Genomic DNA, 16,000 nt, shown 5'->3' with positions numbered 1-16,000 from the left:
TAAGTGTTTTTTTTTTTAAGAAAATGCATTTTAAAATTATTTATTTATTTAAGTAATCTCTACACCTGACATGGGGCTCAAACCCATGACCCTGAGATCAAGAGTTGCATGTTCTTCCAACCAAGCCAGCTAGGTGCCCTGCTTTTTTTTTTTTCTTTCTTTCTTTTTTAAAGTAAGCTCTATGCCCAATGTGGGGCTTGAACTCATGATCCCGAGATCTAGAGTCGCATGCTCCACTGACTGAGCCAGCCAGGCACCCCCTATTTTGCTTATTTTTTTTAAAGTAAACTTTATGCCTAATGTGGGGCTCAAAGTCACAACCCTGATATCAAGAGTCCCATGCTCTACCGACTGAGCCAGGCCGGGTGCCCTTGTTTTGCTTAGTAATTCGAGCCTGGCCATACCATCAACAAGTAACAAAATTGCATGTATCTTATTTAAACTTGTTGTCCTAAAATCCAACATGCCAAATAATATCAAATTGGGGTTCAATACATGCAGAAGCATCCATACCTTGTATAAGGAGGGAGGGGCAGAGTGATTCTGGTCCATTTGTTGAAAGTGTCTGACACCAGGATCCGCTGCAGGTGATAGTGGCTACATTCAACATTGGTAGGTAGACAGTCCCTTACCAATGGGTGCCATGATAATCCAAGATCTACCGAGTATTCCAATTCAATAGCTGGAACAGGAAACGTTATTCTGAATAGAAATACATGTATGCAGACCCAGGAACCATAATTACTTATGTTTTCTTATGTTTTAATTCAAACATCAATTTGATTTTTCCTCTGTATTTATGTTTCCTATTTTGAAATGTTTCTTGGTTAGATTTTTCCTTCTGTACATTACTAGTTACTATTTTTCACTTTCCAGATTAAGATAGTTTTACTTTTAAGGGGCTAGAATCAAGTGAAATATAAAGTAAATTTTCCTGAATCACTCTGTTATACTGAGAAACTTTCAGAACAATCATAACAAAACCATTGTTCATATGCAGGTAAGCAATAGTAATGGTAGTCATATACGTAGTTATTGTTTAATGGTTGCAGTATATTATGAAATTATACAAATTATATATATGTACTATAATAACTATACTATGTCTATTTATTTCATGGTTAACATGCAAGTACAAACATAGTAACCATATATTTTAATGATTACTTTTTAAATAGTTTAAAAAAATTGAGCAACTTTCTCAAAATCTGACCATTCCACAGGTTATGGTTAGATTTTTGGTTAGATTCTTGGTTAGATTTTTCTTGGTTAGATTTTTCCTTCTGTACATTACTAGTTACTATTTTTCACTTTCCGGATTAAGATAGTTTTACTTTTAAGGGGCTAGAATCAAGTGAAATATAAAGTAAATTTTCCTGAATCACTCTGTTATACTGAGAAACTTTCAGAACAATCATAACAAAACCATTGTTCATATGCAGGTAAGCAATAGTAATGGTAGTCATATACGTAGTTATTGTTTAATGGTTGCAGTATATTATGAAATTATACAAATTATATATATGTACTATAATAACTATACTATGTCTATTTATTTCATGGTTAACATGCAAGTACAAACATAGTAACCATATATTTTAATGATTACTTTTTAAATAGTTTAAAAAAATTGAGCAACTTTCTCAAAATCTGACCATTCCACAGGGATCCTGACCAACAATGCCAGTTTTGCTCCTGCTTTGGGTAAAACTGCTTAGAAATGGCAAAATCCCTTGTGCTCACATATCCTGCTCTGCTGTGTTATAGAATATACTGGGAAATCAGCGAGGTATAAGGAGGTAGCTGGAGGCCTTGCAATTTGTGCCAAAGCATGCAGTCAGGCCTTGGGTCTAGGAAAAGCAAATCTTTCTTTCTTTTTTTTTTCTGAAAAATCCAACTTATAACCTGTGTTTTATATTCTTCTTTATTTCCTGCTTCAAGTCTATAAACTGCTCGAGCCCCTACCTCCCTACTTAAACTGCTTTCTCTAAGGTCGTGATTCTCAATCTTGGCTGCACACTGAAATCACCTGGGTACCTTTAGAAACCACGAATGCCAGGGTCCCACCCCCAGGGACTGTGATTTCACTCTTCTGGGGCACAGCCAAGGTGTCCGGAGCTGTGCCGCTTCCCAGGTGATTCTCATGTGCAGTCAGCGTGGGACCACTCACTGCAGCACGGTTCCTAGCAACACTAGAAAGTGAAATACAGTGGTCCAGCTCAGTCTTCATTGTTTTTATCCTTCCTACAGCGGTAGACATCATTGATTATTCCCTGATTCTTGAAACTGTCTTTTCTTTTGGAGGACGTTATTCTGAATCTCCTGTCTTACTTTCCCTCTGACTCCTGTGCTAACGAGCTCAGCTATGGGCATTCTTCCAAATTCCATTTCTGGCTTTCTATTCTCTGTGTATACTCCTTGGGCTTCAACTATTATCCCTGTGCCCAGATCTGCCAATTTTATGTCTCCAATTAATTTCCTTCATTCAATAAATGTTTACTCAGCCTGGCATTGCACCGGATGTTGGCATATTGTGATGCACCGTTTAGACAAAGTTCCTGCTTTCTATCTCGTAAATCCTCCTCACTCAAGGACATCTCCACTTAAAGCTACTTGCACCCAAACTAAAGAAAAACTCACCATTTTCCCTCATAAATAAACATCTCTTCTTAACTACCAAATTCTATCAATGGTGATACTTTTGCACTGGTCTTTCTGGGTTCAAAGTTTAGAAATTATTTTAGAAATTTTACTCTTCTCTTTCTTGCTCTCGATGTTCAAACTGGCACCTGGTTTTGAGATTTTTCTGCTTCTTTCCTTTGTGCTTGCATTGTCTCAGATCAGTTTTATCCATCCCATTTTTCTTTAGGCCACACAGGGAGGACTTCATCACCTCCTACAGAGAGGACCACTGAGGCTTCTTTATTGGCATACCCACCTTCATCAGCTCCTGGGCTAATCGCCCTAAAACAGACCGTGTCACTCCTCTGCTCTTGTGCCCCTTTATTCATGTCCTTGTCAAGCACAGATTCTTGTATGTGCCTTTTAAGGCTCTTCTTCCTTAGCTGCAAACTCTGCTTATCCACTTTGCTCTTTGATTTTATCATTCAGTTCAACCTTTCTCCAGAGGTTGCACCAGCACGCAGTAGAAAGTACACAGGACTGGGCTTATGAAAGCAGAGTGTCAGTCCTGGTGCTGCTGCAGGCCTACTGGGTCATAACTTACCTCCCTGGGTTCTCATCACCTTCCTATGCTACTGAGGAAAACAGGTATCTAGGACCCTAACATCCTTTTCTATTTTCAAAATCAGCACTCTACTCTCCTCCACTAGATGAAAATATTGCCTATTTAGGCGGTCTGCCCATGGGTTTTTCCTATGGACTAGGAGCACCCCCACCTCTGCTTCTTTGCTTATGCTGCTAGCCTAGCTTGGGATGTCCTTGCTTCTCCATCCACCCTTCAAATCCATTCCAGTCATCAATGCCCACTTGAGACTAAGCTTCTTTGTGAGATCTTCCCCAGATCCTGGATTGGCCATCCATTGGTCATCTCATTCTCCTCTGAGCTTTCATTACATTCTGCATCAGTACCAATCCATAGAGCACTTGATTTAGTCACCTATTGGACTCTGTTCACTCCTGTTGACTAGTTTAGTGTTGACTGATTGAATCTGAGGTAACAAGAGCATTTCTGGGAGCCCCCCTAAGATATGTCATTTAAGTTCAAAGTAAAGAAAATATGAAAAATCTGGATTTTGCAAGACCTTGGAAGTAACCAAATTCGTCAGATGTTGGCCCCCTGGAATCTAAAACAGGACAAAGTCCTTGTGAACATTCTCATCTGCATCTCTTAGAGGAAGAATGATATGGGGTGGTTAAAGACCAGAAGACCCCCAGAATCCCGACAGGCTTGCAAGTTACAGTGAAGGGTCCAAGTACGAAGTGATGTCAGTCTTTATATCTCCTAAGATAGGTGTGTCTATGTTTGTGTGTTGTGTGTGTGCGCACACACGCACGTGCAAGGTATGTAAGTTTGAGTGTGTGCGTGCACAACCTAGAGGATGCAAACTGGTCACAATGAGGGTGGCCTAGAACATGCTATGACCCCGAATGGCAAAAACTATAAGACAAAATGGGAACAACAAAATTTCATGATTCCTGGAGCGATGGAAAGAAGACAGTAGCTGAACTAATATAAAGCCCTATGAATTAAAACCCCTATATATACAAATTCATGTGTAAATCCTATTGCTGACTCTGGCATTCTCTATGTGATGAGAGTCCCTAATTCTGCAGATCTGATGGTAAAAGAAAAATATGGATTTAAAAAAAAAGACAAATTAGGTGTTATTATTTATATGTAAAGAAGTCTTCAAGTACCTATACTTAAAAATAAGCTCACATTACGAGGCTTTAAAAAAGAGACTTCTAAAACTTAATATATACACACATTTTCAAGAATGCGATCATGGTTTGACTCACGCGCACTTCTGTTTTACTTACAGACTTGTCAGAGGTGCCACAGATGCCCATTTGCACATGTCTGTCTCTCTACCTGGAGATGGAATACTTACCATAGCAGGAGTCCGTGACCGAGCAGGAGGCAGCAAAATCGATCTGCAGGAATGAATCATCATTCACGGCGATGTCTGTGGTGACCACGTAGCGGGTGCTGGCCTTTTCGATGAAGACCAGGGCGTCACCAGTGGAGCCGCACACGGGCATCTTGGTGCCTCCCGGGTGGAGCAGCCATTTCCTACTATCCAGGTTTGTGAAATCGTCCTCCAAGACCGTATTGCCAGAAATATTTCCTCCAATAAGAATCTGAAAGGTATTTTTTTAAGAAAAAGAATTTTCAATATGGTTTCAAGATAGGAGAGAGTTCGGTCTTCTTGTTTGTTTGTGTTTCTCTGTCAGATCACTCAACACGGGCGTCACGCGGCGAGCATACTGTCAGGGGCCTTTCAGGATGCTTTTGTTTGTGTGGTCTGCTTGCCCATCTGGCAAGAAGCGGCAGAAAACAAATCGAAGTATTGACAAAACCATTCACAGCCTTCATGGGCCAAACTGTGCCTTTGCAAACTACATGCGCCCAAGCTGGGAAAGCAAAATTTGGCTTACATGTGATTATTTTCCAAGTGAAATTTCTATTTAAGGACAGTTGTATCCTAAGGCATTTCAGTTGCAGTTCTTCGCCTGGATTCTACCGTTTGTTAACAGGTTCTTTGAGTTCTATTTGACACGCATTTTATTATGGATGAAGATCCTTTAGAACTGTCCATAAGGACGTTAGGAAGATTTATTTATTTCTTCCTCAAAGGCTAGGAAAGAGGATTTGGAAGCAAGTGCATGTGGTACCAATGCTAATTTGCACATTTTCCTTTTCAGAGAATTATAACCTTGCATCACGCTTGATAAAGTCCCTCTACCCATATGGCAGATTTCTCTATGCACAGGACCGGGGCCTTCTGTGGTGTCGTTTGTTTTTATAGGCTCAGGCAATTGAAAGAAAAGAGAACGAAAGGAAGCTAAATGGCATATCTAATCTAGCTGGGTGCCCATAGGCAAGTCATTCAATTGTGGGTCCCGGGCTCCCTCGACTGAGCGAGGGGGCTGGACTGAATGTGATCTAGGCCACATGCAGCTCGACTGCCAACAATTATAACAGTTAATTTTGAATGGACTGACCTGGTCGATAACCCAGGGACTGTAGAAGTGCCCGTTTTCAGATGGCTGCCACCAGCGGAGGCGAGTAGAAGCAGAACGGGCTTTCAAGGGTATCTCCAGGGCGATGTACCTGCCCACGTTGCTGGAGTTGCTGAAAAGAAACTCTTGAAGGAGACTCCACGACAGGCCGCCATTGAGTGAATACTGGAGAAGCACAGGTTGGCTCCTGGGGTCAGGGACACCTTTACCACATCCCAGTCTCATGAAGAACTGCACAAATCTGAAATGAGGAAGATTTATTGTAGACTTTTTTTTTTTTTTTTTTTTTTACTTCAGTGAGAAATTCACACTGTTCACAAAAGACAAGCCCACAGGGTCATGGGTGGGGGAGATAAATGCATGGCTTTAATGAATATGATGATTTAATGAATGTCCAGAGCAATCATTTTGAAGTCCGATTTTCCTTTTTAATGTAAGGAAGTTAATAAAATGTGAAGTCTGGAAAAAGGCAACTCTGTACCCATCTTCATATTTTGTCCCCTTCCACAAAGGTGAGTCTGAGGGAGCTGAGCACTCACCATACCCTCTGGCCATCCTATAAGAAGATGGGAGGGCTCCAAAGACTCTACAAGTGTGGGAGTGTGTGTTGTTACTTATTTAAGATGAGTTTATCCTTAGTATCTGAAACTGGAAGAATGTTATGAATGTAGTTTATGCCATTAATTGGCAAAATCATCCACCCTCTGGTTTTACCAGTCGTTTTTCAGATCTCCTGTTACTGGTCTGGGGAGACACATTTAAATGCAGAGGTTGTAGCTCCTCTTCGTGAAAGGCCAGGGCTCTTTTGGAAGAGGTGTGTCAAGCCTGGGCCCCTTTTCCATCTTTTGTGCCAGGGGCAGGGAAGCGCAAGGATGGGGGTGGTGGTGAGGGTGGGCTGTGCCAGCCTCTGACTATTGCTGGGTCTGGGATGGATGATACTGGCCATCGAGAAGTGTGGCGGACAGCCAGGGGCAGCCTTCCCAGCTGGCAGGGAGGTGGACGGAGCAGCAGCGACCAGCTGGGGTGCCAACGAAAACTAGCTCACATGTTATCTTTGGCAGGCAAGCTGCTGGTGCCTGGTCTGGCCGCCGTGCTAGCTGGTAATGCAGAATAAATTTCATGTGTAACCCAACACATACGCCCAATTATGTATGCATGTCAAACATAGGAAGCATATTGGGACTTATAATAAAAGTTATCAGTTCCATACATAAAATCATGCGTTCTTCATGGCTTTCTCCTCTCCCCCATCTCCATTAACTAGGCATTCATTTATCTTATAACCCCAAGAAAATTGGGATTTTACATGGAGCATTCTGAGGTCAATGTATGCAAATCCTACACAGCATGCTACTGAGATGAGATAAATAATGGAGCTTTTAACATTGGATTAATGAAAAAAAAATACATAGTTAGTGCCTAGTGGACGTTGATATCTATGAAAACAATAACCATTTATAGAAAAAAAAACCCTTTTGTCCTATTGTCTACTTGTATTGGGAAATGTTTATAGATTAATTTAGTTATGGATAAATCCATGCCAGAATTATTTAGAAAAACCCAGTAATTTCTAAATTAGAGAACTCAACTGCCCATGATAAATCTGAAATAAAGAGCATCAAATTAAACCATGTGCATTAAAATAGGATGAAGAGAAATAAAATTTTGCTATCACTGTAAAATTATCTCACAGAATTGTATTTTTATGATCAAATTTATAATTCAATAAATGAAAGATTTAGGTGAAAGAGGAGAGTAAATATGTTAAGATCTATTTTAAGATACTTGGAAATGTTTTTAAAAAACAAAAACACGACTTCTCTGTTCACTTGCAAAAATAGGTCGGGGTTCCATTTTACACATGTTGAGTTGTCTTCTTTATTTTCCTGGCTAAGTTTTTGGCTTGTCAAATGATCAAGGGATACACATCTTGACAGGACATAATCCTCTGAGCCAGTTTAAAATATTTGTTTCTGAGAGGCTGTGCTCAAATCAGAAAATGAGTGCCTAGAAAGCATGAGCAAATCATTGGAAAGAAATGCTTACAAAGAATAAGGCTACACTTCAAATATTCTTAACTTAAATTGCTAATGGATATAAAATTAATGGTGGGTAATTTGAGGACATATTGTAGTTCAATTAAGCTTTCTACTAAGCATGGTGTAGATAATTTTGTACATGGTCCAAGTGCTCCCGAAAAGTATTCTCTAGAAGGTGGATAAAAAAGATGCAACCTTATTTTCTTGAAGTGAAAGTAAGTGAAACATTGTCATTTCCTAGTCACCATCTTGTAAATATCACCAATCTTGTATTAACTTTTGTCTGTTTAGCTATGTTTCATTTCTGATCTAGCTTATTTCACAAAGCTCCCTCATTTTAGGATGGAAATTACATGAATTGTGTCTTCACGGAGCCTTAGATAAGAGAGAAAGCTCAACATTTCCAATGGAAGGCCTTGCCTTTGAGATGTCTGCTTCTTTCTGATTTGATTACGTTCTGTTACTGTACATTACAACGTGGTTTCTTGACGGCATCTAAAAATGTTTACCTAGCATGTGATAAATCCAGATCTCGTGTCATCAACATGCGCAAGCCATCTTCATTGAAAAAGAGGTTGTTTCCACTGGAAAGGATCCCACACTTCCGAGATGGCTTTCCACCACTCATCAACAAGAATCTATCGGATTCTAGCTGACCTGTAAAAAGTGGTAAAGGTGATTTACCTATGACCCCAAAGACAGTCATACTCTTTTTTAAAGGAATATGGTTAAGCGCTTTAGGCAGTTTTGAAATACAAAGTCATGAACACTGAAGTCACATATTTTGGGAGAAGAGGTCTCTTCAACAGTTTAGCTTGTCTGAATTGTTTAACCTGGGCTGTATAATTTAAGGGGCCACACGACAGAAGGGGGGGTGGGGCTTTTCCTGAGTAGCTGTGGTCCAGCCAGATGGGTCCTTCCTCTCAACTCTCCTACACTACAGAAAAATGACACTGGCAGGCAGAGAGTGATTCAGGCCAAAAGTAAGAGAGGGTAATGCAGTTTTTCCACTGGCCTCTTCGCTGTGTCTTTGCTACTCTGAGGACCGTGTCAGGCAGGTATTACAAAATATTTTTAAAAACACAGTTTTAATGGAAGAAGTTACAGTGTAATTTAATATTTTCAATTAAATAATGTCTTTTCAAAACCAGCTCACAAATCTCTCCAGATACTTACCTTAGATCTAGGGTTTTTTTTTTTTTTTTTTTTTTTATTGTGGTAAAATGCACACAACACAAAATTGATCATTTTCAACATTTTTTTTAAAGATTTTATTTATTTATTTGAGAGAGAGACAGAAAGAAACAGCATGAGAGGGGAGAGGGTCAGAGGGAGAAGCAGTCTCCCCGCTGAGCTGGGAGCCCGATGTGGGACTCAATCCCAGGACTCCGGGATCATGACCTGAGCCGAAGGCAGTCGCTTAACCAACTGAGCCACCCAGGCGCCCTCATTTTCAACATTTTAAAGTGAACAACTCAGTGGCATTTAGTACATTCATATTCATGTTGTGCAACTGTCATGACTACCTAGTTCCAGAACTTTTTCATCACCCATGAGGGAAACCTTAAACCCATTGAGCAGTCACTCCCCATCCCCCACCCACCCAGCCCCTGGCAAACTCTAATCTGCCTTCTATCTCTATGGAGTTGCCTATTTTGGATGTTTCACAGAATCATATGATATATATATAGCCTTTTGTGTCTGACTTCTTTCACTTGGCCTAAATGTTTTCAAGGTTCATCCGTGTTGTCGCATGAATCAGTATTTCATTCCTTTGTATGGCTGCATCATACTCCATTGTATTGATATACCTAAATCTAATATTAAATTGTACTTAAAACCATAAATATCTTATAATAATTTTATAAACAACTTGGGAAAAAGAAAGAAATCATTTGATCCCACCATCCTAAAATACTGTTACACTTGTTTAAGACTTTTGTTTTATGAGAATATTTTCCCATTGTTTTATCAGAGTACACATCCAAGTACATTTTTCTATAACATTATCGTCAGACAAAGTGATGTTAGATTCTAGGTATAAAACTGAGGTACAGAAAGTGATGAGAGGCTGCTCAATGATGTTGATAAATGACGACAGGAATTTATATTTCTGGAAACTTGTTCCCTCTACCAAAGATTAACCCTCTAGAGACGGTTTCTGAAATGGTCACTAATCAGCAATTCTATGTGATGGAAGAAGTGGTGAAACCAGCTTGAGTTTTCTCAATCACGGCCTTCCTCATTCTCGTTGACCATTGTTTCAAACACTGAACCCTATACAATTCAGAACTAAATGAAGGCATGGGTGGTCGCAGTTGTAGGGACAAACAATGAAATGTTAGACTGGAATTCATGATTACTTCTATATTACAAATTACATTTAATATGTAGGTTCTTTCACAAAGCTACATAGGACTTATTTTAAAAGATTACCTTCAAAATCATCCTTGAGAAAATCGGGATTTTTGGTGCTTATTTTACAGGTGGGACCTGAGTAGCCGGGATCACATATACACTTGGTTCCATTGATACAACCCCCATGTCCATTACACATCTCTTCACACTGGGGACCAATATAGACATTATCGATGGCCCACGTCACTGGCTGAGAGCCAGCGGGGTAAAATCCTTGGTACCATCTGAAACGCACAGATCTGGAAAAGAGGTACAAGTCTTTTAAAATCAAAGCAATACATGTCTTTCTCTGATTGACTTATTTCGCTCAGCATAATACCCTCCAGTTCCACGTGTCATATGACCTCACTGATAGGAGGAATTCTTAATCTCAGGAAACAAACTGAGGGTTGCTGGAGGGGTGGGTGGGAAGGATGGGGTGGCTGGGCGATGGACATTGGGGAGGGTATGTGCTATGGTGAGCGCTGTGAATTGTGTAAGACTGTTAAATCACAGACCTGTACCTCTGAAACAAATAATACATTATATGTTAAAAAAAAAGAAGAAGAAGATAGCAGGAGGGGAAGAATGAAGGGGGCGGAAATCGGAGGGGGAAACGAACCATGAGAGATGATGGATGCTGAGAAATAAACTGAGGGTTCTAGAGGAGAGGGGGGTGGGGGGATGGGTTAGCCTGGTGATGGGTATTAAAGAGGGCACATATTGCATGGAGCACTGGGTGTTATGCACAAACAATGAATCATGGAACACTACATCAAAAACTAATGATGTAATGTATGGTGATTAACATAATAAAAAAATAAATAAAGTCGAAGCAATAGAACAACACAGCTTCAAAGTAGGACATCTGGTTAAGGAGCAGCGGCCAGTTACTACCTCTGCACCACACTCAAGAAGTAGAAAACTCGATTTGACATTTCGAGAACACAAACTCCATCCCTCAATCTCCAGGATTTTGCCAATTTACGTTCCTGTTTCCTGTAAGCCCTTCCTAATCCTATCACTAGGTCAAATTCCACCTGACCCTCACCTTTTTCAACAGTGACTCCTTTGGGGATGCTTTCTCCATTCTATCTACACTCTGCGTAACTAATCTTTTTCTTCATAAATTGAGGTAAAATTCGCATAACATAAAAGCAACCATTAGCCATTTAAAGAGTACAACTGGGTGGCAGTCAGCATATTCCCAGTGTTTAGCTAACCACCATCTCGATCAAGTTCCAAGGCATTCTCATCACCCCAAAAGGAGACCTTGTCTCTATTAAGAAGTCACTCCCCATACCATCCTAGTTCCAGCCCCCAACAAACATTAATTCATTTTATTTCCAAGTAAATTGTCCTATCATATTGTTGATGATAGCTTCTTGGAAATAATCTACATATTTAGGTAGTAGTCCAAAAACAATTTAGTATGTTCTATTAGACACAAAATTCAAAGCAGACATTTATTTTTGAGGGGACTCATCTTTGTACCCTATGAATGTGTCCCATTTTCAGTGATCATCGAAACCAAATTCAGAATAATCTTTTGAGAAACAGAAATTAGAAGTCAATTTTGGAAGTATTCATTAGGCTTCTAAAGTTTAGTAGATCGTAAAGCAGATGGAGTCAAGTTCCCCAATTTCGTTGTTTATCTCAAGACTCCAACCACACTGAGCTGCTCCCAAAATGCCAGTTCATAATTACATTTTATTTTCAAATACTTGTCAGAGTTTAGTCTTGGCAAGAAGCACTTTCTACCCTTTGAACTTTCAGACTGCTGAGCTGAGGGAAATGGCTAGAGTTTTCCTTTGAACAAAAGCCTACATGGATTTTTTTGAACTCCTTATTTATTCAAATGTTCTGAATACAAATGAACCACCTTGGCTGGATATTTATTATTGTTCACCTGCCTTGACACAGAAACTACAAGCACTATGATAAATGGGCTGAAGGGTCTGGTTTCACTGTGCTTCCCTTCTGCTGAAATCTTATTTTGAAAATTTCTCACTGCCACCCTCCCTGGTGAATGTCAGCGTCTGTTCTCCCAAGCCAGTGGTATTCAAAAGGATCTGTTTTTTAAATGTAAACTTAAAATTTCAAGCACATAATGGTGCTTTCTTTAGACAGGGGTTTTGGTTGACTCATTATGAAACTGTATAAAGCAAAAGCAATTAGGAAGTTTTACAGACAGAAAGACTCCTAGATGAAAAGGACAAAAGGTGATGTGAATAAAACTCAATGGAAGCTCAATACTTCATGCTTCAAATGTGAATCGACAAACACGGTCATTTTGTACCCAAAAACATTTCATATGCTCTCTTGGTATCTGGTGTCAACTAAGTGCACAGAAAAGGGTAATTTAAACATGGGTTATGTATATTTTTTAGCATCTAGCTTGTACTGTCACTATGGACCATGTTGAATACAAACCAAGCAATGGTTCACTGAGTTGGAGAAAATTTAACTTTTGCCTTCCAGCAATTCATGCCTGTGTGGGTTTTAAGAAGAGTGCTAATTCTCTTCCCGAAACAAGGACCAGACAACACTATTAAGGCAAATACTTCTCTTCACAGAAATGGTTGAAGGCAGTGTGGAAGGTAGGTTTATACCATTCTGAGAGTGGGCATGCCTCTTGGATGGATTTCCTTTCTTTTTATAGAAATAAAAATGACACGGAGTACAAATAACACGATGGCCTAAGTTCTGCATCTTTATCATTGGAGGAGGTATATTTTAAACTGACACTCAATAGCAGTGGGTGAAAATATATACATTTCTAATGTTCAAATTATATTGCCTTATGATTTCTCTCATTCAGATTTCCAAACTGTATTTCCTTATGCATCAGCACAGCCCCGTGGACATCACCAATTCTAAGTGAGGTGGTTTCCATGACACTGAAGCAACTGTCCTGTGACTTTATCCCATATTTCTTTAAAGAGGACTGTTTCCATGTGGGAATGTGCTGAAGCAAGTCTCAGTTGTTAAAACAATGTAAATTCATGCCCTACACCCTGTCTTTACGGTGGTTTCCTCGTTAATCCAATTCTTAGCCGAGCAATAGGAGGAAATGAGAGATCCATTAAAGAGAAAATTTGGAGCTTTTCAACAATAACCATAATGGTCCCGATCTTGGTCCTAGATGCCTGCGTGATCGGCCTGCAGGCCTTTCTCTGCCTACACTGACCATACGCGTGGATTTTGGGCAGCTAGGCTTCTGTTGCATGGCTTAGCTTTCTGACTATAGCTGATTGATTCAGACTGTCTTTTCTAGAAATGTGGAGTTAAGAGTTCCAGCACATGAGAGTGGTTGTTTGCTGAGTGATGTTAAAGTCAACATGATAAAAATGAGGGTCACACACTCCTTTTGCTGAGGTCCTCATTCTTTCTGAGTGGGGTCCATGAAATTCCCCAGTATGCTTCTAGTAAGTTTTTCCACTTTTTTGGTAAGCCCTTTATATTTCCTGCAACATAGGATCTTAAATAATACAACTGATTTTGGGTAAAAAGTTTTTCCTGAGCTGTTTCTCCCTGCCATATTCTTCTATAGACAATCCTCCCCACTCCCAGCAATAACAGCTTTCTGGTTGTGCCGGCTGAATTGTCAGCTCTGTCTTCTAGAGAACCATGAGGACATTCTGCTTAGTAATGCTTTTTTTTTTTTTTTTAATAGTTGGATTTTCCATTGGGATCATATCCTGGTGTAATAGCAAGAATTAACAAATAAACATCCTTGACAGCTCAAAATATTAAAGTCCTTAGCAATCAAATTACAAAAATTATGCTGATGATATGATGAGAAGCAAATGGATTTATGTTCAAAGAGAATGCAGACTTGTGAAAATGTACTTTCACCCTTTTGGAAAAGTACTAGGTATTAGTCGTTTTGCTTGAAGACCCAAGACTTATAATTATGCTGAGTTTCACATTGGGAATGTAAATCTATTTCCATCTTGAAAGTATATTAGTGCTTTCTTCTTTTCTTGACATACCCTGAAAGAACAAGTTTTTTCTTCTGAGAGAAAAGACAAATTCTGAGGCAGCCTGCTTTGTTGACTTCCTCTTTGTTCACTTGCATTATTAAGTTTAGTTTTTGAACTATTCATTTCATTTCTATTAGAATTGAAGTCCTTTATCTCCAAATAGCTTTTCAACAGAAGAGTCAAATATATGGAACAAGAATGCTGAAAGAGGTTGGAAATGCAGAAATGCCTGGGCAGGGGGAGAGTGGAACAATTTTTTTTTTTTTTATGAGGCACCTAGATTATTCTGTGGGCTTCCATCCTCCCGCTGTGTGCTCTCCCTACAGGAGAGACACAGGTAGATATCTGAAAGTCATAAAATTCTCACTGCATTTATATTGGGAGATGGGGGCAAGCGTGTGTATGGGGGATTACAACATCAGGAGGAAACCATATTTCTGTTGCTTCCTCAGGGATCTAATAAAGACCCGCGGGGGCTATGAATCCCTACAGAGTGCAGCCCATGATGTACTCTTTTAAATCTCTCTTCAAACTTTAAGTGAGTAGTGTGTCAGCTCGGAGTCCCATGTCTGGAGCCTCCACTGATCTGCTGAAGAGGAGAACTAGGGGGAAGATGCCCCCTGTAAAGTGGCAAGTCAACGGTGACCTCAGGGAGAACACCATCAAAAGAGAAAGATGGCGGTGCAAAGTGGCAGGTCCTCACCCGCACAGGTGCAGCTTCCCGAAGTGCACGACCTCCCTCCTCCAGCCCTGGGTGGTCCCTGCGTAGTAGGTGCTGCTCGGGTGGTGCTCAGTGGAGCACAGGGAGCTGATGTGGTTGCTGCCATGGTAGCAGAGGGGTAGCAGCAGGTGCCACGTCGCCCCAAAGTCCCTTGAAAACTCCAGTCTGACTGGATCGGTACATGAGCTATCCGTGGAGCATCCCACATTGATCTGGTGAAAGAAGGAAAAAAACAAAAAAAGTGATACAAATTATTTCACAGCAATAGGCCTTGAAATGATTCACCACTTCATTATTTTCTTGAGAGTCCGTTTTCCTGGGAATTGCCCTGCTGAAATATTTAACACTATAAAATTCTGTTTTGCCTAACTGAGTAATATCATATATTACCTTCAAATAATAATTTTTTCATAAAGAACCTCAAAGGGCCTCATAAAAAATTTATTTTCCCTCATTTTATAAAAAGCTAGGAAGTGGGTAAGGCTGGCATGGATTCCAAATTTTACCTCTGGACTACTTTCATAGCCAAGCCAAGCAAATCGTAATGAAAAGACTGTTTCCTTATTTCTAACCATTAACTTTTTTTCAGTCTGTTAGATAGAAAGGCCTTCTATTTTCCTTCCTGTGACACCTTCCAAATAATCCCCAAAGTTCCGCATGTGAAAAAACTTCAATATGTACTCAACAAAATACAATTATTGTCACGATTTCCGTGGCACAGGGAGAACGTTTTCAGAAAGACCTTCTTAATCATTAGGGAAATAATCACTTCATTCCTTTCTCCATGCTTTCAAGTAAATAAACTAAAACTTAAATAAACGCACGTAATTCTTTCTATGCAATTTCCCCTCTTGCAATTGAGATTAATATTTTCTTGCTCTTGAAGCACCCGGATATATTTATACTTATAATTTTTGTTGTTGAACTTACTCCTTGTACCTTTTGATGAGTAAACTATCAACATTAGATAAACGTTTCAACTACAGGCATTTGTTTCTACCTAGATCTTCTGATAACACAACAGGGCCACAGGTGCTATTTTTTTAAACTAACATTTAAAGCATATATTTAAAAAATATAACAGAAGATTATTTAAGCAACTTAAAATAAAGCTAGAAAATATAACAAAGTTTAAAATAGATACAGAATAA

At 39.6% G+C, this 16,000-nt stretch overlaps 1 protein-coding gene across 5 annotated transcripts in view; it reads right to left on the bottom strand.

Moving 5' to 3' along the window:
* RELN (reelin) overlaps nucleotides 1-16,000 on the bottom strand; it is a 494,784-nt gene that overhangs the window by 56,001 nt on the left and 422,783 nt on the right. For all 5 annotated transcript variants that reach the window (XM_028118604.2, XM_028118612.2, XM_088018691.1 and 2 more), the window contains 6 exons: nucleotides 14,832-15,061; nucleotides 10,182-10,402; nucleotides 8,255-8,402; nucleotides 5,689-5,947; nucleotides 4,575-4,824; nucleotides 514-682 (listed from right to left, as the gene is read on the bottom strand). In XM_028118604.2, the coding sequence (XP_027974405.2) occupies nucleotides 514-682; nucleotides 4,575-4,824; nucleotides 5,689-5,947; nucleotides 8,255-8,402; nucleotides 10,182-10,402; nucleotides 14,832-15,061 (1,277 nt within the window). The remainder of the gene's footprint in view (nucleotides 1-513; nucleotides 683-4,574; nucleotides 4,825-5,688; nucleotides 5,948-8,254; nucleotides 8,403-10,181; nucleotides 10,403-14,831; nucleotides 15,062-16,000) is intronic.

The sequence above is a fragment of the Eumetopias jubatus genome, unplaced genomic scaffold (genome assembly GCF_037043125.1).
Source record: "Eumetopias jubatus isolate StellerSeaLion01/CBP00866 unplaced genomic scaffold, mEumJub1_p1.0 scaffold_14, whole genome shotgun sequence".
NCBI lineage: Eukaryota > Metazoa > Chordata > Mammalia > Carnivora > Otariidae > Eumetopias > Eumetopias jubatus.
The sequence above is the reverse complement of the archived record's forward strand: the minus strand, read 5'-3'. Positions and strand labels throughout refer to the sequence as shown.